This window comes from Rattus norvegicus, chromosome 2 (assembly GCF_021556685.1).
Source record: "Rattus norvegicus strain SHRSP/BbbUtx chromosome 2, alternate assembly SHRSP_T2T, whole genome shotgun sequence".
Lineage (NCBI taxonomy): Eukaryota > Metazoa > Chordata > Mammalia > Rodentia > Muridae > Rattus > Rattus norvegicus.
The window spans coordinates 39,936,190-39,959,287 of record NC_141535.1 but is presented as its reverse complement, the minus strand read 5'-3'; the positions used below and the strand labels follow the sequence as shown (position 1 = coordinate 39,959,287).

General features: G+C 36.8%; 2 protein-coding genes across 2 annotated transcripts in view; both read left to right on the top strand.

Annotated features, from left to right (window-relative positions):
- Positions 1 to 23,098, top strand: part of Ipo11 (importin 11) — a 178,681-nt gene that overhangs the window by 112,907 nt on the left and 42,676 nt on the right. The window contains 3 exon segments of the mRNA NM_001447235.1: positions 3,346 to 3,441; positions 4,220 to 4,333; positions 11,032 to 11,153. Coding sequence (NP_001434164.1) covers positions 3,346 to 3,441; positions 4,220 to 4,333; positions 11,032 to 11,153 — 332 coding nt within the window.
- On the top strand, positions 16,956 to 19,561 carry Lrrc70 (leucine rich repeat containing 70). The gene is made up of 2 exons (NM_001399812.1): positions 16,956 to 17,043; positions 18,443 to 19,561. The coding sequence occupies exon 2, from the start codon at positions 18,716 to 18,718 to the stop codon at positions 19,289 to 19,291; it is 576 nt and encodes a 191-aa protein (NP_001386741.1). The 5' UTR covers positions 16,956 to 17,043; positions 18,443 to 18,715; the 3' UTR covers positions 19,292 to 19,561.

The window sequence follows — 23,098 nt, the reverse complement described above, 5'->3', positions numbered from 1 at the left end:
CTGAGCATGGGATCTCCTATGGTGGAGTTAGAGAAAGGACTGAAGTATGTATAGGAGTTCCTATAGGAAGAACAATAATACCAACCAACCAGACCAGCCCACTTCCACCCCCCCCCCCCAGCTCCCAGGGACTAAACTACCAACCAAAGAGTACACAGTGGAGGTACCCGTGGCTCCAGCTGCATATGTAGCAGAGGATGGCCTTGTCTGGTGTCAATGGGAGGAGAGGCCCTTTGTCCTGTGAAGTCTTCATGCCCCAGTGCAGGGGAATTCCAGGGCATGCTTGTGTGTGCACCTGTACTTACTCTGTGGAGTCTGGGACAGGTATCTTCTCTGTTACTCCAGGGTGGGGAGGTGGAAGTGGGTGGGTAGGTGGGGGACAACCCTCATAGAAGTAGGGAGTGGGGGATGGGATAGGGGGTTTCTGGAGGAGAAACTTGGAAAGAATGTTGGATAACATTTGAAATGTAAATAATTAATATATCCAATAAGAAAAGGGAAAGAATGACGATAAATGGAGGCATATCCAACCATGACTGAAAAAGTATGTCAGTCTCAAATGAAGAAAACCTCCATAGCTTTACAGTGATTTTTGAGAGGATAAGGCTATAGCATTGTTTACAATATTCATCTGTTTAAAGAGTAAAAGGAAAATGGAAATGAAGCAGAATATCTAGTTAATAAAAGTAGTTATCAAGCAGGAAATGGAAGAAAATTTGGAAGCTAGAGTTTAGACTGGCAGAGATGTTTGACATGATTTAAAGTAGTAAAAGGGCTAAGCCAGCACCAGGAGAACACAACAAAAACGTTAAATCAAATATTAAGAGCTAAAAAATTTAAGAAAACTTTTCTTTAGTGAAAATATATGTATTTATTGTGATATTGTTGCAGTCACCTAAGAATACTTCAAGTTACATATTATATAGTAATTACAGTGGACCATAACATAAGAATGAAAAGAAAGCAGTCAAATTGAAATTTTATAATGTTGCTGCTTTTAGTAATTCTGGCATTATCATTTTAAAATTCAGAAATTTGTATAATAGAAATAAAGTTATTATTGTGTATATTTTTCATTAAGAGAAATACACAATTATTCCCTGTGATTTCCCACACGTGTATCTCAAATTTAACATGTTTAAACACATGTCATAATTATTCTTGGAACCACAGTTCTATTTAAACATGGCACTAGGAAAAATGTAAGAATTGTGTATCTTGGGTCTTCTAGTCAACTCTTTCTGTATGTTACCAGTTCTCTTGATAATTTTTGTAACTGTAATCCATACCCCCTTTTAAAGTCAAAAAATGACATTTTTGTATATAATATTTGTTGTTTGGTTGTTACAAATGTGTCTCACTAGTCAGAGCCCTAGTCAGAGTGGAGCTGGTTATGTAGAGCAGGCTGAACTTGAACTCCTGGAGTTCTGCATTCTGAGTGCTCGGATTAAGACTGTGCACCAGCATGTCTAGCCCTCTACAAAATATAAGACAGTTATTTTTTCTACCTATGGTTTTTTACCTTAATTTCAAAGACTTAGCGATGAAGTATTTATTGATTTTTTTTTTTGTATGTTGACTATAGTCTGCCTATGAGGGCAATGTACAAATGATGGTGTTGAATATATTTAAATACGTGAATGCTTTATATGGAAGAATCTAGTCTTCTAAACACATACACGAATAATTGTTTCTTCTTATACAGAAGACTATGAAACTTCTTATTCTGTTAATTCTCCAAAACAAAGATAGTTTCCTGTGGGTTCCTTGAGTTAACTTAAATATGAATATTAAAGAATATAATTTAGTCACCTAGATAGCCAAGGCTTCTTTACAAAGCCTTAATTAGCCACACCTTTGCCAGATATTTCTTCTTATTTAGGGATAAGCACTGATGTTGCTTGTAGCTAACTATTTTGTGTATTTCATATCTGTAAACAATACCATTGAACTGTCCTCATGAGTTATGGAAAATATTTAGGAGGACCACTTTTCACCTCCATCCAGCTGAAGTATTCTCATTTTTCTTGCTAAATTGGTATTTAGTGTTTATGATTTTTGTTTTCATGCTCAAAGTGAGATGGACAATTAGCTGCGATTATTGATTTTTATATAACCTAAGCTTTTGAATTCTTGGAGATTAGTCAGGATCCTTTTCTTTTATCACTTAGACAATAAACTGTGACAGATACTTGAGCTTATATTCAGACACAACTATTCTGCTAATGTCCTTGAAAAATCTGTCTTCCAGAGTCCCATTGGCTTTTTCCTCCAAGCCCTTCTCCAAAGTTGTGACCCTCCTTACTTTATGTTTTCTGAAGTTTGACAGTGGTTTCCTTGAGCATGACTTTTTTATTTATTCTTATCACTGAGGAGTCCCCTTTGTTCTAGACTCATTCTTATTTTCTACACAACATTCACTGCTCTTCTTTTGGGGTGAAGGCCAGTGGTCCAGATATTAAGACTCGAGTGTATCAGCCACTTAGGTGTTCAATGAACTTTTCTCCAGCATTCTTGTCATCTTCCTTTTCAGTCTTTATTGTCTCTCACCTTGTTTTTAGCTTCTCTTTTCTCCTTCCTGAAAGTGTATGGTTCTAGCTCTTTCCTCTGCTTTTAAGGGGGCAGAAATGGCGAGTGGTATATGAAATTACTCTGGGTGTTTCTCAGCCCCCCAGGGTTCAGTATTGTCTGGTCTGACCAGTCACTAAGGTGAAATATATATGAAACATTCCCTCTCCTAATAATTTATTGATAAACCTAACTCTACAGTATCATTCTTTACAGTATTGGTTTTGTGGTCATTTTTCCAGTAATAAAAGCAGTGCTTTTGTTAGGTGTGATGAAATAAATATACCTGCAGTTCTAACACTCAGGAGACAGAGGCAGGCAGCCTGGACTACATAGCAAGACCCTGTCTTAAATTGTAGAAAATAAAAACAATCTAATCAAAGCAAAACATAATAGAATTCAAGATCACCATAGAAGAACATTTGACATGCCCTTTGCTGCTTCTGTTTGTTGGTTACTGTAAGGATTCTGTTTATATCGCAAGGGCCAGAACATCATAAACTGCGTGTATTTATGTTATCATAAAATGATTAAATGTGATGGCAAGTATATAGCTGTGCCTAAGTAGTACATACTTTATGTCGGATTATGGGTTTTTTAAAATACATTATCTTGTGAAAGTTTGTCTAGTGCCAGAGTATTGCATATCTCATGAATTTACATATGCTTTCTAGTTTTGTCTGTTACTTAATTTATTGCTTTGTTTACTAATCTGTGTTTTGTGTGAAATAATGAATTGCACAGTTGAATATTACCATGTGTTTTTCTGGGATTTAGGTTGTGGAAAATACCCTTAAAGTGAATCCAGTATTGGGCCCACAGATGTTTCAACGAATTCTACCCTATGTTTTCAGAGGTGTTATTGAAGGCGAGGTAAGATGGTCTTGAACGTCCTGTCCTATGCAGTATAGGACTCCAGCTCCTTTACTCTTTTGCATTAGAAAAACTACATCTTTTTGTCATTGATGATTGTGAAATGAAAGCTTTATGATTTGGATCATATTTAGTTGGGTAAATTTTGAGGATAATAACATAATTTGCTATATATTTCCTCATATAAAAACTATAGATTTTTTGGTGTCTGTTTGTGCGTAGGGTGGGTATTGGTGCATATGTGTTTTTGTGTGCATGTGGAGGCCAGAGGCTATGTTGTGCCTTTTCCTAATTACTCTCCACTTTATTTTTTGAAGTAGGATCAGTGTCTCTCTCTCTCTCTCTTTCTCCCTCTCTCTCCCCCTGCTTCTTTCCCTCCCCCATCCCTCTCCCTACCTATCCCTGTGCATCCGTCCCCCCACACTACCTGGATTTTTCCAATTGTCTAGACTGGCTTATGAACAAACCCTACTTCTACAGCAGACACTTTACCACTTTAGCCATCTCTCTGGTCCCTAATTTCAGCCCTAATTTGTGTAACGATAACTAGTAGTGATATAGAGATATAACACACATATAGTTATTTAGAAACTTTGTAAGAATTCAAGCAATATTGACAGATTATACTACACAGAGCAACACAAAGAAAAATGTTGTTTTATGTCCCTGAAGGAAAATGTTATTTTTAAACTGTTGATACCGTATCGTTGATTTTTTTTTAAATACCTTTAAAAGTACCTTAACACAAATTTACATGCCCTGTATTTTAATTGTGCAGAGGTATCCAGTAGTGATGTCCATCTATCTTGCTGTTATGGGTCGAGTCTTACTACAGAATGCCAGTTTCTTTTCTTCACTTCTCAATGAGATGGGACATGAGTTTAATCAGGAGGTAAGAGTCTGCATGCTTAAAAGTTAAGAAGTCTGTGACCATGTATATATTGGAGATAGTGGATGAAATAGAGAATTTTTGCATCAGTTCTTTTGAAGCATTGAGCTCTTTACATTTTAAGTCTTTTAACAATATGGATTTTACCTGTTGCCTGGAGTAGACATAAGAACAGTGAGACTGGAGAGATGGCTCAGCAGTTAAGAGAACTGATTGCTCTTCCAGAGGTCCTGAGTTTAATTCCCAGCAGCTCACAACCATCTGTAATGGGATCCAATGCCCTTTTCTGGTGTGTCTGAAGAGAGTGATACTGTACTCACATATATACAATAAATAAATCTTTTTTTTTTTTTTTTTTTTGGTTCTTTTTTTCGGAGCTGGGGACCGAACCCAGGGCCTTGCGCTTCCTAGGTAAGCGCTCTACCACTGAGCTAAATCCCCAGCCCCGTCTTTTTTTTTCTTTTTTTAAAAAGTAAGAACAATGGTCCTGTAAATAGCAGGTAAAGTCTAGTAGTTTGTTCTAATCCAATATTAGTAATTTAATTTTTACTTAGCTATAGCATAGAATTTTGACTTATTATGTCCATGGTTTTTCTTTACTACTTCATAATCTCAAACAGGAAAACTTTGCATATATTCATGAACTATCATATTTCCTCCCTGTAATGAATTTAATTTAAAATCATGGATGAGGAAGTTTCTGTTCTCATTATAATGGAAGGTAACTTTTGAAACAACATAAATGTATTTAAAAATCAGTTGTGTGACTAAATAGCATATGTAATATTCTGCAAGACTTTGAAGTTTTCAATCCATGTATTTAGACTGGAGGGAGGTAATGATGCAGTCTGTTACCTAAATAAGTGGAAAGATTGCCATGGAGAATTAAACCACAAATTTGAAATCCTAGCCTTTGTTTCGGTGAGTTGCTAGAAGAAATGTTTTCATTAGTCTATTGTTTTTAACCAGGATAAGGACTACTTAAAAGTTTTTCAGGGGGCTGGGGATTTAGCTCAGTGGTAGAGCGCTTACCTAGGAAGCACAAGGCCCTGGGTTCGGTCCCCCAGCTCCGAAAAAAAGAACCAAAAAAAAAAAAAAAGTTTTTCAGTTTAATTCAGTAAAATCTTTTAGTGATTCTGGCAGTATACTTTTCAGCATAAATTTGATGTGTTTTTGGAAATAGTATTTTTAAATCCACAAGAACTCAGTGATAACGTTTGTAGTCCTAGCTCATAAATGGGAAATATTAGAGAGCTGGTGAAAGTCCCTCTGTGAGTGTATGGCTGAGTTGGAGTGCAGCCCACTGCTCTGTGTCAGTCTAATGTCTCAGGGGCTCAGTCCTCTGCTCTCACTCTTTCCACAGTAGAGTCCTTGCTAGGCACTGGGTAGAGGTGACTAGAAAGCTCATAGTCTCTTTTAAGGGGAAAAGTACTTAAATGCTTTAATTATGTAAGCATTGTGCTAGAAATACAACCAACTTACTGTGGGAACAGAAAAGCTATCAACTGCATTAACAAAACAGCTTTTAATTAGAAAAATACAATGACCTGTAGTTCTGTATCAACATTGGATCTGGTTAAATTCAATTGTATTTTAGTAAGATATTATTAAGTGACTTAACTGCAATTAAACAGAGAGAATTATGAGCTTTTAAAAATGCTTTAAAATATAAATATTAAAATTACAGTTCTTATTGGACACTTAAAATAACCTAGTTTTAGTTCTCATATAATCAAATCAACCTGTAACACTTATCCCATTCACATTTTGTAACTTTGAAAGCAAATACTTTTTAAACTTGAGATTTTAAGTTTTATTATGGAAACGATCTACTATTCTTTATCTTTAGCTTCTTCCAACCTTAATTTTCCTTGCTTTGTTTCCTAATTTTGTACTTTTTTTAAATTTTAATTTGAAAGGTTTTTTTGTTTTTAATTTTGTTTGTGTGTGTGTGTCTATGTGTGGATGTGTTCACTTAAGTGTGGTGGCCATGAGGCCAGAGGCGTCAGAGTTGCATAGAGCTGGAGTACCAGGTGGTTGCCAGCTGCCTGATTGTAGGTGCTGGGACTCAAACTCATGGCCTCTGAAAAAGCAGGATGGCCTGTGCACTTGCCTACTGAACCATCTCTTCAGCTCTGTATTTTATTGTTTGAGTTTTAACTCTGTGTGTGTGTGTGTGTGTGTGTGTGTGTGTGTGTGTGTGTGTGTGTGTGTGTGTGTTTCAGTCTAGTGTTGACATCTCTTGATGTGTAAGCTCCTGTCTGCCTGGATATTAGGTTCCCTCACTGCATTTTATCAACAGTGGCAATGCTGGAACTGTCTTTGGCCCTGCTTTACAGAGGAACAGGAAATTTAGCCTTGACCTTATTTGTCCTGTTGACAGGTCATTTGTTTGTACCAGAAGTCGGAATAGAATATAAAAGGAATAATTTGGGATTTCCATGTTTAGGCTATTATGTCTAGCTACTTCTGTGTTGTTCTGGGATCCAGATTGTGTGTTATTGAACCTCTTCAAGATATTTCTTTTCGAGTTAGATTTGAGTTTTAACTCATAATGGGTATTTCCTTACAAAAAACAGTTTACTATAATCTAGTCCTTTACTCTTTAATCTCTTCTATTCCTTTTAGGACTCCATGGTCCTAGGCTTTCACTGTGGGTTTTTTTTGTTTGTTTGTTTGGTTGGTTGGTTTTTTTTTTTGCAGTTTCTTGAAAGCGCTTTATATTAAGAGATTCTGGATAACCTACTAATAGCATAAGGATTGCATGCAATTCTGACTTTTGAACTGATGTGTGTGGACTTTTGATCACATTGCTTATTTTATCTTACTTATTACCTGCTATTATCATCTTGTTGGATCTGTATTAAATGTTAGTGTCTCTGGAATTGCTGTTCTATTTAAATACATAGAGGAATCCAGTTTGTTCTTTTTGTAAATTCTACACACATGCTTTTTGGGTATTTGTTATCATTTCATCCAAATACTTACTGCAGTTCTCTGCCAGTCTTCACTAACCGTCCATAATGACCTCAGCGTTTGTACAGGTACTACAATTTCCTGATGATCGAGGCACTTTATTCTCCATTTTATTATTAATTCAGAAATCTTTTCCGTATTTATCTTGAATATTTTAGTTTGGTTATCAGCTAAAAATTCCATTCCATAATAATACCTTACCTTTGAAAAATGAATGCAGTAAGTGAATGAATTGAACACAAGATGAACAAAATACAATCAAGTTTTAGATCAATTGACTCACATATGACTCTTGTAGTTTTTTGTTGTTGTTGTTTGTTCATTTGTTTTTGTTTTTGTTTTTTTTTTTTTTTGGTTCTTTTTTTCGGAGCTGGGGACCGAACCCAGGGCCTTGCACTTCCTAGGCAAGCGCTCTACCACTGAGCTAAATCCCCAACCCCTGTTCATTTGTTTTTTAATGCAAGAGTTAACACTTTTTCTGATTTAGCTATTAAACACCTTGGACTGCTTAAAATTAAATATTCCTGTAATGTTTGAAATTTAACTCTAATATACTTAATACAATTGTAGATCTCACCCCCCCCCAAAAAAAAGCGCTTTTCTCTCCCATGTTGCAGACTGTTACCCTTCATCCAGAGCACCCCAGCCTCTCATTTTTCTTTTGATTCCTTATTACTTTTATTCTAGTGTAAAAATTGTATTTTCTGGGAATCTGCTCCAGTGTCCTAAGCTTTGGTTTTGTTCTGTGTTCAGCAGTTTTGGGAGCAATGTGTTTATCACGAAGGCAAGTGAGGTACCAGGCTTGAATACTTCCTAAAACTTTGTGCCCTCCGCCCCTGAGTGTTTATCTTAATTCTGGGCCTGCTCCTATATCATGGCTGAGCTGCGGCCTGTGTCTTGGGTTTTGTGAAGGCCATCAAATAAGAAGAGGTTTTATATTTTGTCAGTTCAAAAATAAAAACAGTGGTAATATATACTGACATGAAAATTACAGTTTTTTGTAGGAGCACAAATGACGTTTCATTTGTTACCTGTTGTTTTTGGTGATGCTGGGCTGTTATTGTCACTGAGACTATGTGGCCCACAAAGCTGAAATACTTGATACTTGACCCTTCACTAGAAAAACTTACTGACTATCCCAGTCGTTTATTGACTAAGGTTCCTGCTGCCCAGCTTACTGTTAAATGTTGCTGTTTATTAAATATTTTTATAATAAATGTGTTTTAAATAAAATTACATTGAAATAATTTGGTTTTGCTGATTTAATTTTATTTTAGCTGTGTATATCAATGCAGCCTTCGTTTTTATCAATTACATTTTTATCTTCCCATTGTTTGGAATGTTTCGAGATAGTACCTTGCTCTGTAGACTAGGCTGCCCTCAAACTCATCTGAAGGCTAGACTAGCCCCAAATTCATGGCAGTTCCACTGCCTCAATCTTTCAAGTACTGGATTATTAGTTACATTTCAATCATAGAACTCCACAGTTCCTTTATAATGACTGTGATTTGCTTTTTAAATTTTGCTTACCATATATTAATTTTAGTAAGTTTCCACATAACACCTGTACCATTTATTTTACATTAGATATGCAATGAGGACATGGTGGTGTAAATTAGATTGTTGTGCTCCAGGTATAAACTAACCTGACTTGATCGAGTGTCATAGTGATAATGTTGCAACACCTCTAAACCTAATGGTGTGCTATCACCTGTTCTGCTTACTTAGTAAGTAGGTTTTAAACAGTGTCATAGTGATGTATGTCCTAATATATCCTAGTAATTATTGAAATAACATACAGAGCCTAGAGTGACGGCTTAGCAGTTTCCAGCATAGACTGTTCTTGTTGAGGACCTGAGTCCAGTTTTCCATACCCACACTGACAGCTCACAGCTGCCTATAACTCCAACTATGGGAATCCAGGGCCCTTTTCTGGGTTCCCTGAGTACTTTATTAGAGTGTGCACAAACCCAGCACAGATGCCCTCATATACACATAATTTAAAAATCTTTTAAAAATACATACGAATCTAAGGTCATTTTTTTTCTTTTTCTTTTTCTTTTTTTTTTTTTTTTTTGGAGCTGGGAACCGCTAAGGTCATTTTTATTTGATTTTTTTTTTTAAGTGGCACAATTACTGACAAATAAAAGTGTATTTATCTTTTGGACAAGACTCAAATCCTTAAGTCATGATATTGTATTAGATATATGTACTTTAATTTTCCATTCCACCCCAAATTTGGGGTCCTACTGTAAGGAAAGGAGTTAAGAAGAGGACTACAGTGTTAGAACTGGGAACTGTGTTGAGCTTAGTAGTTCTTGAAGCAACATGTAGATATTGCTGTTTTGATCATTTTAAATATTGTTTGAGTTCATAGGCCATCTCAGGTATAATACATAGTGTAAGGAACTCACATATAAATAGATTTCAACTAGCAGTTGCTTGCCTGTGCATTAGAAATGATGTAACTGCTAACTAGGAAAAATGTAGTGGTCTTAAAGTGGAAAAGAATAAGAATGGATTTTATATGTCCAGATTTTTTTCTTGCGTGTGAGAGAGTTTTATTGGGGGTGGGGGGGAGAGCTAACAGACAAAGGGGGGAAAGAGAAGACAGGATGTCCAGATTTTTTTTTTTTGAGGTGCAGATTTTTTTTAAATTAGATTTATTTACATTTCTTTTTTTTTTTTCTTTTACTGGATTTTTTTTTCTTTTTACTGGATATTATTTCTTTTACATTTCAAATATATTCCCTTTCCTGGTTTTCCGGACATAAGCCCCCCTCCCCTCCCCCTCCCCTTCTTCTATGAGGGTGTTCCCCTCCCCATCTACCCCCTCCCAATTCCCCTACATGGGGTGGGCAGGTGGGGGGTGTCTACTATGGCAGGACCAAGGGCTTCTCCTTCCATTGGTGGCCAGCAAGGCCATCCTCTGCTACATATGCAACTGGGATGTCCAGATTTTTAAGGTAGAGGTTTAGCGTTAAATATTTATTTCCTTAAAATAAAAGTAGAAACCTATGTATAAATAAACCTCACAAATAGATCAGTTTTCTTGATCTTTACCAGGGAGGGAAAGAGAGAAGGATATCCATCTCTCTGAGGATGTTACTCAGACCTACAAGCCTTTCTTTCATAGCGGTGTCTACCCTTGTGTTGGGACATCAGTGAGCACCTTTGCCCGCCTGCCGAGTCAGCACAGACTCAGCCATCTCTCCTGTTTGGTAATATGTTCATTTAGTTCACCTTCGGTTTCATTGATTTTTATAGCTGTTATAGGGAATGATTTGTTTCTTTTCCTTTGACTGCAGGTTAGGATTGCAGTTAATCGGGTCCTCTGAGAGGCGGCATAACAAATCAGACTCGCAGATTACAGAACATTGAACAGTAATCATCAATTTGAAAGAAATTATCATCTAAATACAAATATGTGTACTTTTTCAGTATATCAGGAAGACGGTCTTGATTTATTTATTAAGTGATATTACTCAAAATACCATTGGCTACATAAAGGTTTTGAATACTTGTCTTTGTCTCTCATGATCAATTGTAGTTAGCTTTTGGTTTTTTTTAACTTTCTCTCCAAACCAAAGCTTGTCCCAAATTCCATGACCTTGTGTTTGTGCACTTGAACTTTAACCATTTCTCAGGTTTTAGTCATCGACAACACTTACTCATGTTCAAACAAAATTTCAGATATTGTGAGGTGTCTGTCTCCTTTCTTTCAGATGGATCAGCTTTTAGGAAATGTGATTGAAATGTGGGTTGATCGAATGGACAACATCACACAGCCCGAGAGAAAGAAACTTTCAGCTTTGGCTTTACTTTCTCTTCTGCCTTCTGACAATAGGTATGGAAATGAAATCTTGATTTCTTTCTTTTTCCTTTCCTATATTTTCATGTGTGTAGGTGATTTTCCTGAATATGTATGTATTCACCATGTGTGTGCAATGGCCATGGAAGCCATAAAAAGGGTGTTAGATCCCCTGGAACTGGAGTTAAAGATGGCTTGTGAGCCACCATGTGTGTGCTGAGAACCCAGGTCCTCTGGAAGAGCAGCCAGTTCTCTTAAGCCCTGAGCCAGCTTTTTAGCCCAAAGCTGTTTTCTTTAAGGCATACAAAGCTTGGTGTTGTGACATGCACTTACAATCCCAACACTCTGGAGGCTCACTATGCAGCCTGGACCACAGAAAGAAAACCTTAAAGGAAAACAGAACAAATAATCAAGTGACTGTGAGGATGTCTGTGCTGCCTGAGGAGCATGCCTCCTGAGCCACAGCTTCAGGGCGAACACACACGGGGAGTTCTCAGGTCACCACCTGTAGATGGCGAGTACCTTTCTTTCCATCTTTCTTGCTGCAGCCACTCTGCAAGGACCCCCACTCCCACCCCTCCTCTCCAGTACACACAACTTTAGATTGAATTTTAAAGACATAAAGGCGTCTCTACAGACTGAGACTGTGAGGAAGATGACGTCAGTATATGATGATCTTTATATTTTAGGGATTTTTCCAGAGACTCATTACCTAATGATAAATTAATGCCACGAGCCTACTAATTTTTTTGCAGCTGTTCAGTATAATTTCCTTTCTGTTTTAACAGTTTCATAGCTAAAATACTTTACAAATTCTGAATGTTCAGTTTGAATTCCTCTGCCTTTAAAAGGCTTATAGTACATATGCACAGAGGGTAGTAGTTCCCTCAGCTGATTTTTTAATGAAAATAATGTATAGGCTTATTTACTTATGTCTTATTTTCATGTTTTCAAAGGGATTTTTCTTAAAACTCATAGGTTAAGCAAACCATACTCTGAAGAAACAAATGATAGTAATCCTTTGGTATCCACTCTAAACTGGCAATCCATTTAGTATGTGTGTTTTTAAGAGTTTCACATAGACATATGACATATGAATTTTGAATTTTATTTGTTTTAGCTTCAAGTGTGTCCCATTGGGGAGTGGTTAATGTAAGCTCATTGATTGATTTAAACAGGGATCAGTAAAGCAGCAAAATGTATGTCTTGCTTTCCTGGAAAAAATGCTTTGTGAAAAAATTTTCTGCACTTCTGGTTTTTGACTGCTGGAATTCAAGTGTGTACCACCACATCTAGATGTTTTTGGTGATTTTTTTAAAAAATACATTAGACTTGTAATATTGTAAGGTAGAAAAGTAGGTTTCAAAGAGTTACTTTTTTTGTATAGTTTTGGAAAAGGCACCAAGGATAGATGCTTTATAAAAAGAAACAGGGTCTGATTCACAGTGTAGGAGGCTAGAGGTTCAAGTTCGTGTAGACCCTCCTTGATCTCCTGCCTCAGGAGTTTTGGTGGAATTAACATGATTGTTCCTAAGTGGATATTCATCATAGTAGACTTAACTCTACCTTTAAAAAATTGTAATTATTTTGCTTTTTAAATTATACAGAAGCTCTAAGGCCATTTTCATGTAAATATATAATGTACTTGAAGATATTCCCCCATTTTCATCTTTTGAAGTAAAATAAATCTTTTGTAGTATTTTGTCCATAAATCCTTACATCTAAGAGAAAGGTTTTGAGGCAAGATTCACCTCTCGTTACTTTGTTTTTGGTTTTTGTTTTATTTTTTTTTTCTTCCTGTCCTTATTTGAGGCTGAAACCTGCTAGGTAAGTGTTCTAACACTGGGCTACACTCCTAGCTCTTGATTTTTATAGCACCTCACTCATGGACTAAGTGGTATCCCGAAAGAACTATATTAATCCCTTCCAAGGGCGGTGTCCTTTATGACCTCATCACCTGCCACTAGGTGCCACTTCTGAGAGCCATCCACCTCTCAACATTCTCTGTGGAGATTCATGATCCATGTTTGGTAGTAGAAGCAGGTTTCAAGTGATTCTGCAAAGCTGTCCCTCCCCTGGGGAAGCTTACTTGATAAAAAAGTTTCTGGCTTATATTTGATTGGTTGTTGTTTACTGGTCTATTTTGAATGACATGGAAATCATATATAAACATATATACTCCGTTGTTTATAAATCTTGATGCTCCTGTTCAGATCTTCTATCACCTTTTCACTGTGAATGAGTTATTTAACTTCTTTATATCTGTCTCTTTAACTATGAAGTGAGCCTAATCTCACTTAAAGCACTGATGCTGATAGGGAAACAGTTCATCTAAGAATTTGGTACATTCTTTGCATATGTTAATTGTTAAGGAGCTATTGAAAAGTTTTTGTTTTTGTAGATGCTGCAGTACCTACTATATTTATTATGTATTATTTATTACAGTTTATACTCCTGTCTTCATTGTTCAGAATGGAAAATACATTCCTTTTATGTTCATGTGTGAAAATAATTATTGTATTCTACCAACAGAAACTTGTTCTTGAATTAGGGAGTGTCGTGTATTTCCACATCCTCAACTCTTGCTGATGCGTGCAGCGTCATTTTCACAGAAACAGTTAACTACTCAGTACCTGTGTATACAAATAATAGTGGTGGACTTGGCAGTTGAGAGGCATAGTGTGTTCTGTTAGTTTTTATGAATTAAGTTTATTTACTTTGTGCGCCAGTGTGTGTGCCATGGGAGGTGTTAGACGTGAGAAGACAACTTGGGAGCCAGGTCTCGCCTTCTACAGATAGGTCCTGTGAGCTGAGCTGAGCTGAGCTGAGTCAGCCAAGAAGTGGGTACCTTTACCTGCTATGCCATCTTCCTGCCCCTAATCTATCGGTTCCTCTGTTCTAGCTGAATTTAAATCAGTTTGTATAGACACAGACAATTGTTTTCTTTCTGTGGGCATTTTGTTTAAAGTCTTCACTTGGCAGTTATATTTTTATTGTTAAAAGGAGTATGTTGCTATTTAGGAAAAAATTTAACATTAAGAACAGATTTCTTTTGGTAGAATGCAATAGTTTTATGCAGTTTTATAAAGATTATTTATACTTACTGAGACAGAATTTTGTAGACTTACCAAGTGACAACCTCCCTCTGAAATTAGTAGCTAAGCCTAGAAACAGTTGAAATAGATGGGCTGCGGGGGAGGAGGAATCCCTCGTGTTGCTCTGCTCTTGTCTTGTGTGTCTTCCCTTTATTTTCAATTTAATAGACTCGTCCTTTAACTCTTTCCTCTTTGACTTCTATGATTTATTTGAAAATTGTGTGCATAGTGCTTGTTCCCACTTTGTATATTACTGGTCATACTAAAAAAATTAGTAAAAGTCAGAAATCAATAGCTAAATAATATGTATAATTATTCAGCTATAAACCTATTTTATTTATTTACTTACTTGTATGTTGGGGCATATGTGATATGTGTATGTGGATGGCACATATATTGAAGATACAAGACAACTTTTTTTTTATCTGTATTAACTTGAATATTTCTTATTTACATTTCAATTTTTATTCCCCTTCCCAGTTTCCAGACCAACATCCACCTAGCCCCTCCCCTTCTCCTTCTATATGGCCTTCCCCTCCCCATCTAGGCTGCTGGCATTCGCCTCTGTATTTGCTGTATTCTGGCTGTGTCTCTCAGGAGAGATCTACATCCGGTTCCTGTCGGCCTGCACTTCTTTGCTTCATCCATTTGTCTAATTGGGTGGCTGTATATCTATTGGCCACATGAGGGGTAGGCTCTGAATGGGCGTTCCTTCAGCCTCTCTTCTAAACTTTGCCTTCCTATTCCCTGCCAAGGGTATTCTTGTTCCCCCTTTTAAAGAAGGAGTGAAGCATTCACATTTTGATCATCCGTCTTGAGTTTCATGTGTTCTGTGCATCTAGTGTAATTCAAGCATTTGGGCTAATAGCCACTCATCAATGAGTGCATACCATGTGTGTTTTTCTGTGACAAGACAACTTTTGAGAGTTGGTTCTCTCCTTTCCCCTTGTTGAAACAGGGTCTCTCTCTCTCTCTCTCTCTCTCTCTCTCTCTCTCTCTCTCTCTCTCTCTGTCTCTCTCTCTCTCTCTTTTCCTGCCATGCTGTATACTACAAGCTACCTTTCTTGAAAGCTTCTGGATGGTTCTCTTGTTCTCATCTCTGATGTCAGTATAGAAGGGATTAGATTACAGATGCATGCCACTACATCTGCCTTCTTTACATGATGCTGGGATCACCAGGCTTGTATGCCAAGTACTTTTACTTACTGAGCTGACAGACTGGCCCCTAAATCTTTATTTAAATAAAAAATTACATTGATTCAGATTGCTTATCATGCTAAAGTATTCAAAGTAATTCAGACATTCATGTAGTGTGAAAACTAATTCAGGAACCTCTTTTACTCTCCCCCAACTCACTCAGTCTCCCTCCCTCCCTTTCTCCTCCTCTGTGTGTATGTGTGTGCATTTGCACATGTGTTTGAAAGCCAGAGTTCAACTTTGGACTTTGGGTGTCTTCCTCAGTTTTTCTCCACTTCTTTTTTCAAGGTAGGGTCTCTCACTGATTTAGTTAGGATGGCTGTCCAGCAAGCTGTCCTTCTGTCTCTGCCTTCCTAACCCTGGCTTTTGAGTGTATGGAGCCACATCAGGTTTTTTGACACTCAGGTGTTCACGCTTGCATAGTAAGCGCTACTTAGTCGTCTCCCCAGTCTCTTCTCCCTAACGTTTTATACAAAGATAAACTTAGGTTAATAATTTGGTAAGGAACTTTATATTATTTTCCAACCCAGGGCATATGGCTTAATTTTTCAGCAACTAATTGATAGTAATCGGTATTTTGTATACAAAAAATATTTTTAAAAATTTAAACAAAATATCCTAATATTGTATCAGTATTTTGTTCATTATTTTAAATTATTAGTTGACTTTATGTACGGTGTTTAAATGAATCAATCTTCAATACATGTTTGAAAATAAATATGTCAATGCACTTAAAAATTCTTGATATGGTAGCATGTGTCTTTAATTCCAGACTCAGGAGGCAGAGTCAGGCAGGTCTCTTATGAGTTCAAGGCAAAGCTGGCTTCTATGTATAGAGGGTTCCAGGCTGGCCATGATTGCATGGCGAGGCCCTTTCTTAAACATTGTTATGAAGATCACATTATTTCATATACTTGTATTTCAGTTTGCTTTTTTATTTAGTGATTGTGTTGTTGAGCAGGAGCATCTCTGTTAGTAATGTGTCTTACAAGCATGAGGCCCTGAGCTCAGGTCCTCAGCATCTACCTTAAAAATCCAGCCGCAGTGATATAAGCCTGTGATCCTGTCTCTGGGGAGTAGAGACTGACTGGAGCTGGCGGTGAGCTCAGACTCAGTGTGAGAACCTAGCTTAACAAACAAGAGAACACTGGTGTCAGTTTCTGACCTCCATATGCACATGCATGCATGCATGCACACACAAAGACAATGTGTATGTTGATAGCTAGAGACTTCTTACTTAGATTTTTGAAGACCTCAAGTTTTCAGGCATTTGGCTTTAAAATCCTCTTTCGAGTTATAGGAACTACTTATGTGGTATATATTAGGAAAATTGAATGCATTCTGAAAAAAATGCTTTCCTGAGATTTCCTTTCAACAATACTTTTGAAGCACAGATAAACTTGCTTCCTGTCTCTCAGTTTCCTGTATCCATGGCAACCCCTGTTTTACACATTGGCTGTAGAGGAACCAGTGTGAAGAGTGGCGTTTCCTGCACAAGCTAGGACTTTAAAATTAAAAAAAGGTGGAGTGCTGGAGGTCAGCAGTAGCCCAGAAAGAGCTGAGTTAAGGACCGGTGCTCTGCAGAGTTAAAACAAAAGCCTAAAAGCCATGATGATATGATTTCCTTATTCTTGGTAAGATTATTTAAGCATAGTCATTTAACCAAAATGAATTTTGTGGAAAACTACAGCTTGCTTTTTCTGTTCATATTTTCATAAAATTGTTGTTTGATATTAGGCGCAATATAGATTATAGGGCATGTATCCAAAAATCGTTATCCTCACGTTATGTGTCAGAGTCAATTCTTATAGTTTATCTTAGCAAACATTTTTCAGTTTGAATTATCTTTGCTAAAGAATTGATTTCATAGCTGTGTTAGCAGTTCTGTTCCAAATGTTCACCATAGCATACTGTCACCTATAGTATGTGTTAATACGGTTTTGGCTTACCCTACTTTAAATGGATTATTGAAGTTTCAGTATTTTGATACTTTCGTTTTAAGACCTTTCTGATATGTTTTGTCTTTGGAGTCAGTTCTGATGTGGGGAAAAAATTATATTCGGTTACATGTGGACTTTTATTTTCTCTTCCTTGCTTGTGTTTATTTCTGTGTTGCTACCTGCTTTTTGAAAAATAACATTATTGTTTAAAGGAATACTGGGATATTTGTATTCTTACCAGCTCTTCGTGAAAGGCAGACTAACCCAGTCCTTTCACATTCCTTAGAATTTTCATAAAGCCCAGTTTTTCTGTATCTGATTGAGAATAATGAAACGTCTCATGTAAGTGAAAGTGGATTAGTTACTTGTTTTGTAGAATTCTATTTGGGTAACTATCATGTGTGAATATCTTAAAGGCTTTGTTTAGTTAAGCCATTTGTATTTTCTATCTCTAAACAGTTTTATAAACTGCTTACTGCCTGAAGTATTTAAGGGGCGGTGAGATCTTCATGATTTGTATTTGAGGTCTAACTGGGTGTCTTTTGTTCTGAGGAAAATTGTTTGATGATTTGTAAATGTGTACACTTACAGAGGACTCACCACTGTAGGTGACATAGTTGGTACAGTTGTTCCCAAATTCTTGACTTATTGAACAATAAAAACTTAAGGATATAGAGCTCAGACTTTCATTGTCTTATACCCCTTGATTATTTGTATCTAGAAAGTATTATTTTAACAAAAGTAAATTAAATGTTCTTATAAATCTTGAGACTGCCTTTATGTTACCCTTTGAAACATGATAGCCTTTTGTGTTTTCAATGAGTTAATTGATGTAAAGAGTTATCAATGTAAAGTATTCCCTCCTAAAGCATGTAAAGATTATAAATGTTACTAGGATTAGGCTTAGTAAATTAACAATCTTAAATATTTGATTTTAACTGATAATTATCTCGAATATTTAAACCTGATACATTTAGCTTGTTATGCAATTTATTGTAAATTAGAACCAAGAATCTTAACATTGATAATAATACATTTGAACCTATGGGAACATCTTTGAAAATCCTTAATCTGTCATTTAATAATCTTACAGAATTACATCCAAGGGTACCTAAGCTATTGTCTTCATTGACTCCTCTTCAGGCAAATTCCAATTTTGTGAATACAAACTTTTGGGTCTTCAAGAGTGGCTAGCCTGGTCAGCCATTGCTGTAAACATCTGTTTTCAGAATCCCCTATCCATGTGTGGCAGAGCATTATGTTATATTAAATGGACTGACATTACAAATTGCCTTTACCTTCAACCAATATATCCAGACCGTGGGCTGTAAAATTTCTTCCTATTCGTCACAAGACCACTGCACTAATGATGGCCTGGCATAAAGTAACCACAAGTGGGAAACCTTTGGAAAGCACTGTGCCGGAGAGCAATACCGTCTGGGAACCGATCCGAACTTCCCCGGCCAGTAGATCTTTTCAAGAGAGTACACTTGGTAATGCACTGGAGAAGACTGCAGTGGTGCCTGTGCAGATACAGCTCACTTCTGTTACCTTGAGCCCGGAAAAAAATGCTGCTCTACCAATTGATGACTCTTCTGTGTCAGGAAAAACATCTCTGATTTGTACCCAAGAAGTTGAGAAGGTGAATGAGGCGTTTGACTTTTTGCTAGCTTTTTTCATCTTAGCTTGTATTTTAATCATTTTTTTGATCTACAAAGTTATTCAGTTTAAACAAAAACTAAAGGCACTAGAAGACTCAGTGGAAAATAGACTTGAGTATTACAGCTTTTATCAATCAGCAAGGTACAATGTAGCTGCCTCAGTTTGTCACACCTCTCCGGATTCTCTGGAAAGTCCTGGCTTACAACAGATTGGACTTGATAAACAAATTGTTCCTGAAAATGGGGCACAAGTTATTCTCTTTGAACATTCTGCTTTATGACTCAATTAAATATTGACTAAAAAATTCCGTAGTGCCATGTGGCCTTAAAACTTAATCCTTCTCAAAGAATTATGTTAGGATTGTTAAAGTGTTTATTAGTAATTTGAATAAAGTGTATTTGTTCTGCATATATCTTCTTTGATATTGTACCAAGATAAGTAGTCAGCTTTCTGGGTATTGAACATCATGTTAAATATGTCACAAATTATGTTTATTTCTAATGTCTTTGTAAGGTTGTCCTATCTATATTAAATTACACAGAAGGAAAAATAGGGAGAAAGTTTAACTGATTTTTCAAGATTCTCACGGCGTATGACATGTTTTAACTCTTTTGGACTTGAGCTGAAGCTTTTTATTTTATGCTTTGTTGTTGCCTAGGCACTAGGATTATAATGTTCAAAAATTAGATGTGGTTCCTATTCTTGCTTGAACTTGAACCTAGAAGAAGACACACAATTAGTATGCAGTATGCTAAGTGCTGTTCTCGGAAGCACTTTTGAATATATGTGGTGATGAAGGCTAACTTTATGAAAAAATAAGCATTAAAACTATCATTCTGTGCCTAGAAGCACACAACTCTTGGTGCTCGAGAGACAGAGGGAAGTACATTCTGTGAGTTCTAGGCCTGCCAGGGTTATGTAGTGAGGCCACGTGTCAAAACTAAGACAGCAGCATCAACAAAACACTCTATCAGGAAACAGGTTAACCCAGTAAAGAGAGTTGTTGGAAAGATTAGCATGTTAGAAAGATAATGAACAAGAAAGGACTCAAAGTCCTGAAAAGCTTTGCAACTATATAGATAGAGAAGTAAGTGGTTAAAGGCTATTATAATTTTATGCTTTATTCTGAGAGCCACAGGAAGCCTTGAGGAATTTAACCACTGGAGAGATACTATGTAATTCACCCTCTTATAGAAAAAATTTACTCTTTACGGAGGGAACAACATTAACTAAGAAGCAGAACTATTAACCCTGGTGAGAGATGCTGGTATCATAGTGGGCAGGATGGATAGTTACCGTCAGGTCAAATGAGCTGATTTGGTAATTGATTGAGGGGAACTAAAAAATGTTATGCTTTTGCCATAGGCGATTCTGTACTACATTCTGGAAGCTAAGAAATAATGTTGAGGTGGATGGGCCAAGATGATCAATTTTGAATTAATAGAGTTTTAGGTTCATGTACAGTTGATATCCCTATGTAAATACCTGGCAAGCAGAAGTTCAGGATCAGGGTTTATTTGGTAAAGCTGTTTCATGTTCATCATCTAACACATTGAAAGTGAAAAAACACACGCTACCAAAACAACTAAGCGAGAAAGATTAGGACTCAGGCTTTTAGACTCTTTAATACAAACATTTACTAGTGGAAATCAAGTAATGCAGAGATTTTCTATATTAGTACATGTTTGAGGTTATATACACATAATATTAAACAATAGTTTAATAAATAATAAACATTTGTGATAGTTAATAGTGACCTGAACCACAAATAGATGATCAACAAGTTTGTTCTTCTTTGTGAACCAATTTTCATACTTTATTAAAAGTTAATACTACCCACATGATATTGTTTTAAAGCATTCTAAGGTGCTTAACCAAGTAATAATTTTTAGCCTCTTTTATAAAATGGGAATCCTTATAAGAACGGTATAATGCCTTAAGACTATAAGAAAACTCTACATTGTACAATGCCTCAAACTCAGATTCACCCAGAAGTTTTCTTAACCCCTGCTCCATTTCTACCACCCAAGTGGGTGAGTGAGTGGATGTGGGACAGGTCTGTTAAGTTTTCAGGTTTTGTTTTAAGGTATAGTCTTTCTATGTAGACCAGGTTGGCAAAGTGTTGAGATTAACAATGTATGCCAACACACCTGTCTTGATTTTCCATCTCACAAGTTTGCTGATCGTGCTGGTCAGGAGACCATGTGTTGAGAATCACTGCATAAAGATATCTGAGAGAAAATGAGAAGGATCTGAGGAGTTAGTTTAAGATGCCCTGGAAGTGGTGACAGGACTGAGAGACGCTCACTGGGGAAAAGGACTTGCTCTGCAAGCTTCAGGATGCGGGTTTGAATCCTTGGAACTTGCTAAAGTGAAAGTGGCCGCCGTCTCTGAGGTCCTGTGCAAGATGGGAATAGAGATAAGAGAAACCCTGTAAGCTTCTAGGGCACCTAGCCCGAAGAAGCGATGGAAAATAACCAGAGATCCTGTCTCAAACTGGGGGGATGGTGAGGACGGATGCCCGAGGTAGTCCTGCTCCCCATATGCAGGGCATTTCACTTCTAAGAGAACGCATTAATAGTAATTTCTTCTACACCCACACCGGAGTTTTCCGACTTCAGGCCTAGGCTTAGTTTATGATTTCAGGGTGAGGGAAAGTGATCCTATTAAAAAACAAAACAAAACACTCTTTTTTCCTTACATTATTTATGACTGAAAAGAATTTTTCCCGTTGATGCATTTCTAATTAATGATTCTTTTGTCAAGTCCTCAAAATCCCTTCCATTCCAGTTGTTTGCATTTAATAGCCAAAGGTACATTTAATAGAAGAAAATGCAAACAGTTCAGAAGTGTGTATTGTAAAAAGTAGAAGTTTCTTCATCCTAAAACTGGAATCCTGTCTTAAACGACATTTAAAAAAAAGTATGACTGTATATTTGAAGTCTAGAAAAATCCCTATGATTGGGTCTTTACTTTTATCTTAAAAGCCCCACGCTTAAAGACTCCAGTGCTAGGACATAAAAGATTAAGGAAGGTTAAAAAAAAAAAAAACCCAACCATTTTATATGTATTTTTGTTTGTAACATAATTGACTGAGATTCAACCAGAAAACTTTAGTTCCATTACTGACAACCTATACATGGAGTTATAATTGATCACATTTGTTTTCATGAAGTATTCAATTTGTGCTTTGTCAGCAGGTGCTCACTTTTTTTTTTTTTTTTTTTTTTTGAGAGACATGGTTTGATAGTGTAGCTCTGGTTGTCTTGGAACTCTGTAGACCATGGTGGCCTGGAGCTCACAGATATCCGACTGCTGCTGCCTCCCTCATAAGCACTGGAATTAAAAGTGTATAGTGATTCCCAGCCTGGATACAATACTTTCAATGGGATATCATTTTCAACAATGGGGTACCTTAATAAGTTTCTTGGTTAGGGGTGGGCGGGGTTGTGATTTCCTCCCTTCTCTCTCCTCCCTTCCTCCCCCTCTGTTGAGTTGCCAGTACATGGACATAAACCTCAGTCTGCTCTTTGTTGTGTCTTTGGAAAACTTGTTCTTTTTGCCAGATAATTTTCTATGGCAGTCATTTTTTCTAAGCTTAATTTTATATGGGTATACTTCTTTATATACATAATAACATAACTAAATGAATAAATATTCTTTGAGACACGCTTTGGCTTTTAAAACTCCTCTCTCCTCAGTGACCCCTTGCTTATGAAAGCCTCCTGACCTCCCTTCCAGCATGGCTCCACTCACAGGTTTATTCTCATTGTAAACAGAACGAACTTTGCAGAATTCCCCAGATAGCCCTGGAGAAAGAAGTCTGTGGACGAGACCTGTGAGGATGGACAAGGGAAGAAGAGGACTGGCAAAAATACTGCCTGGAGCCTGGGGATTTAACCGTAGAGGAAAGTTATTAAAGATACAAATGTTTGCTTTAAAGCAGGAGAAAGATAACATTCAGATTTTTCAAAAGAATATTCTGAAATCAAGTGTGATGAAGCTTATCTGAGAGTCCAGGGTTCAGGAGGGTGGAGGCAAATGGATCAAAGATTAAAGGTATTCTCTGCTACATTCACTTGAAGGC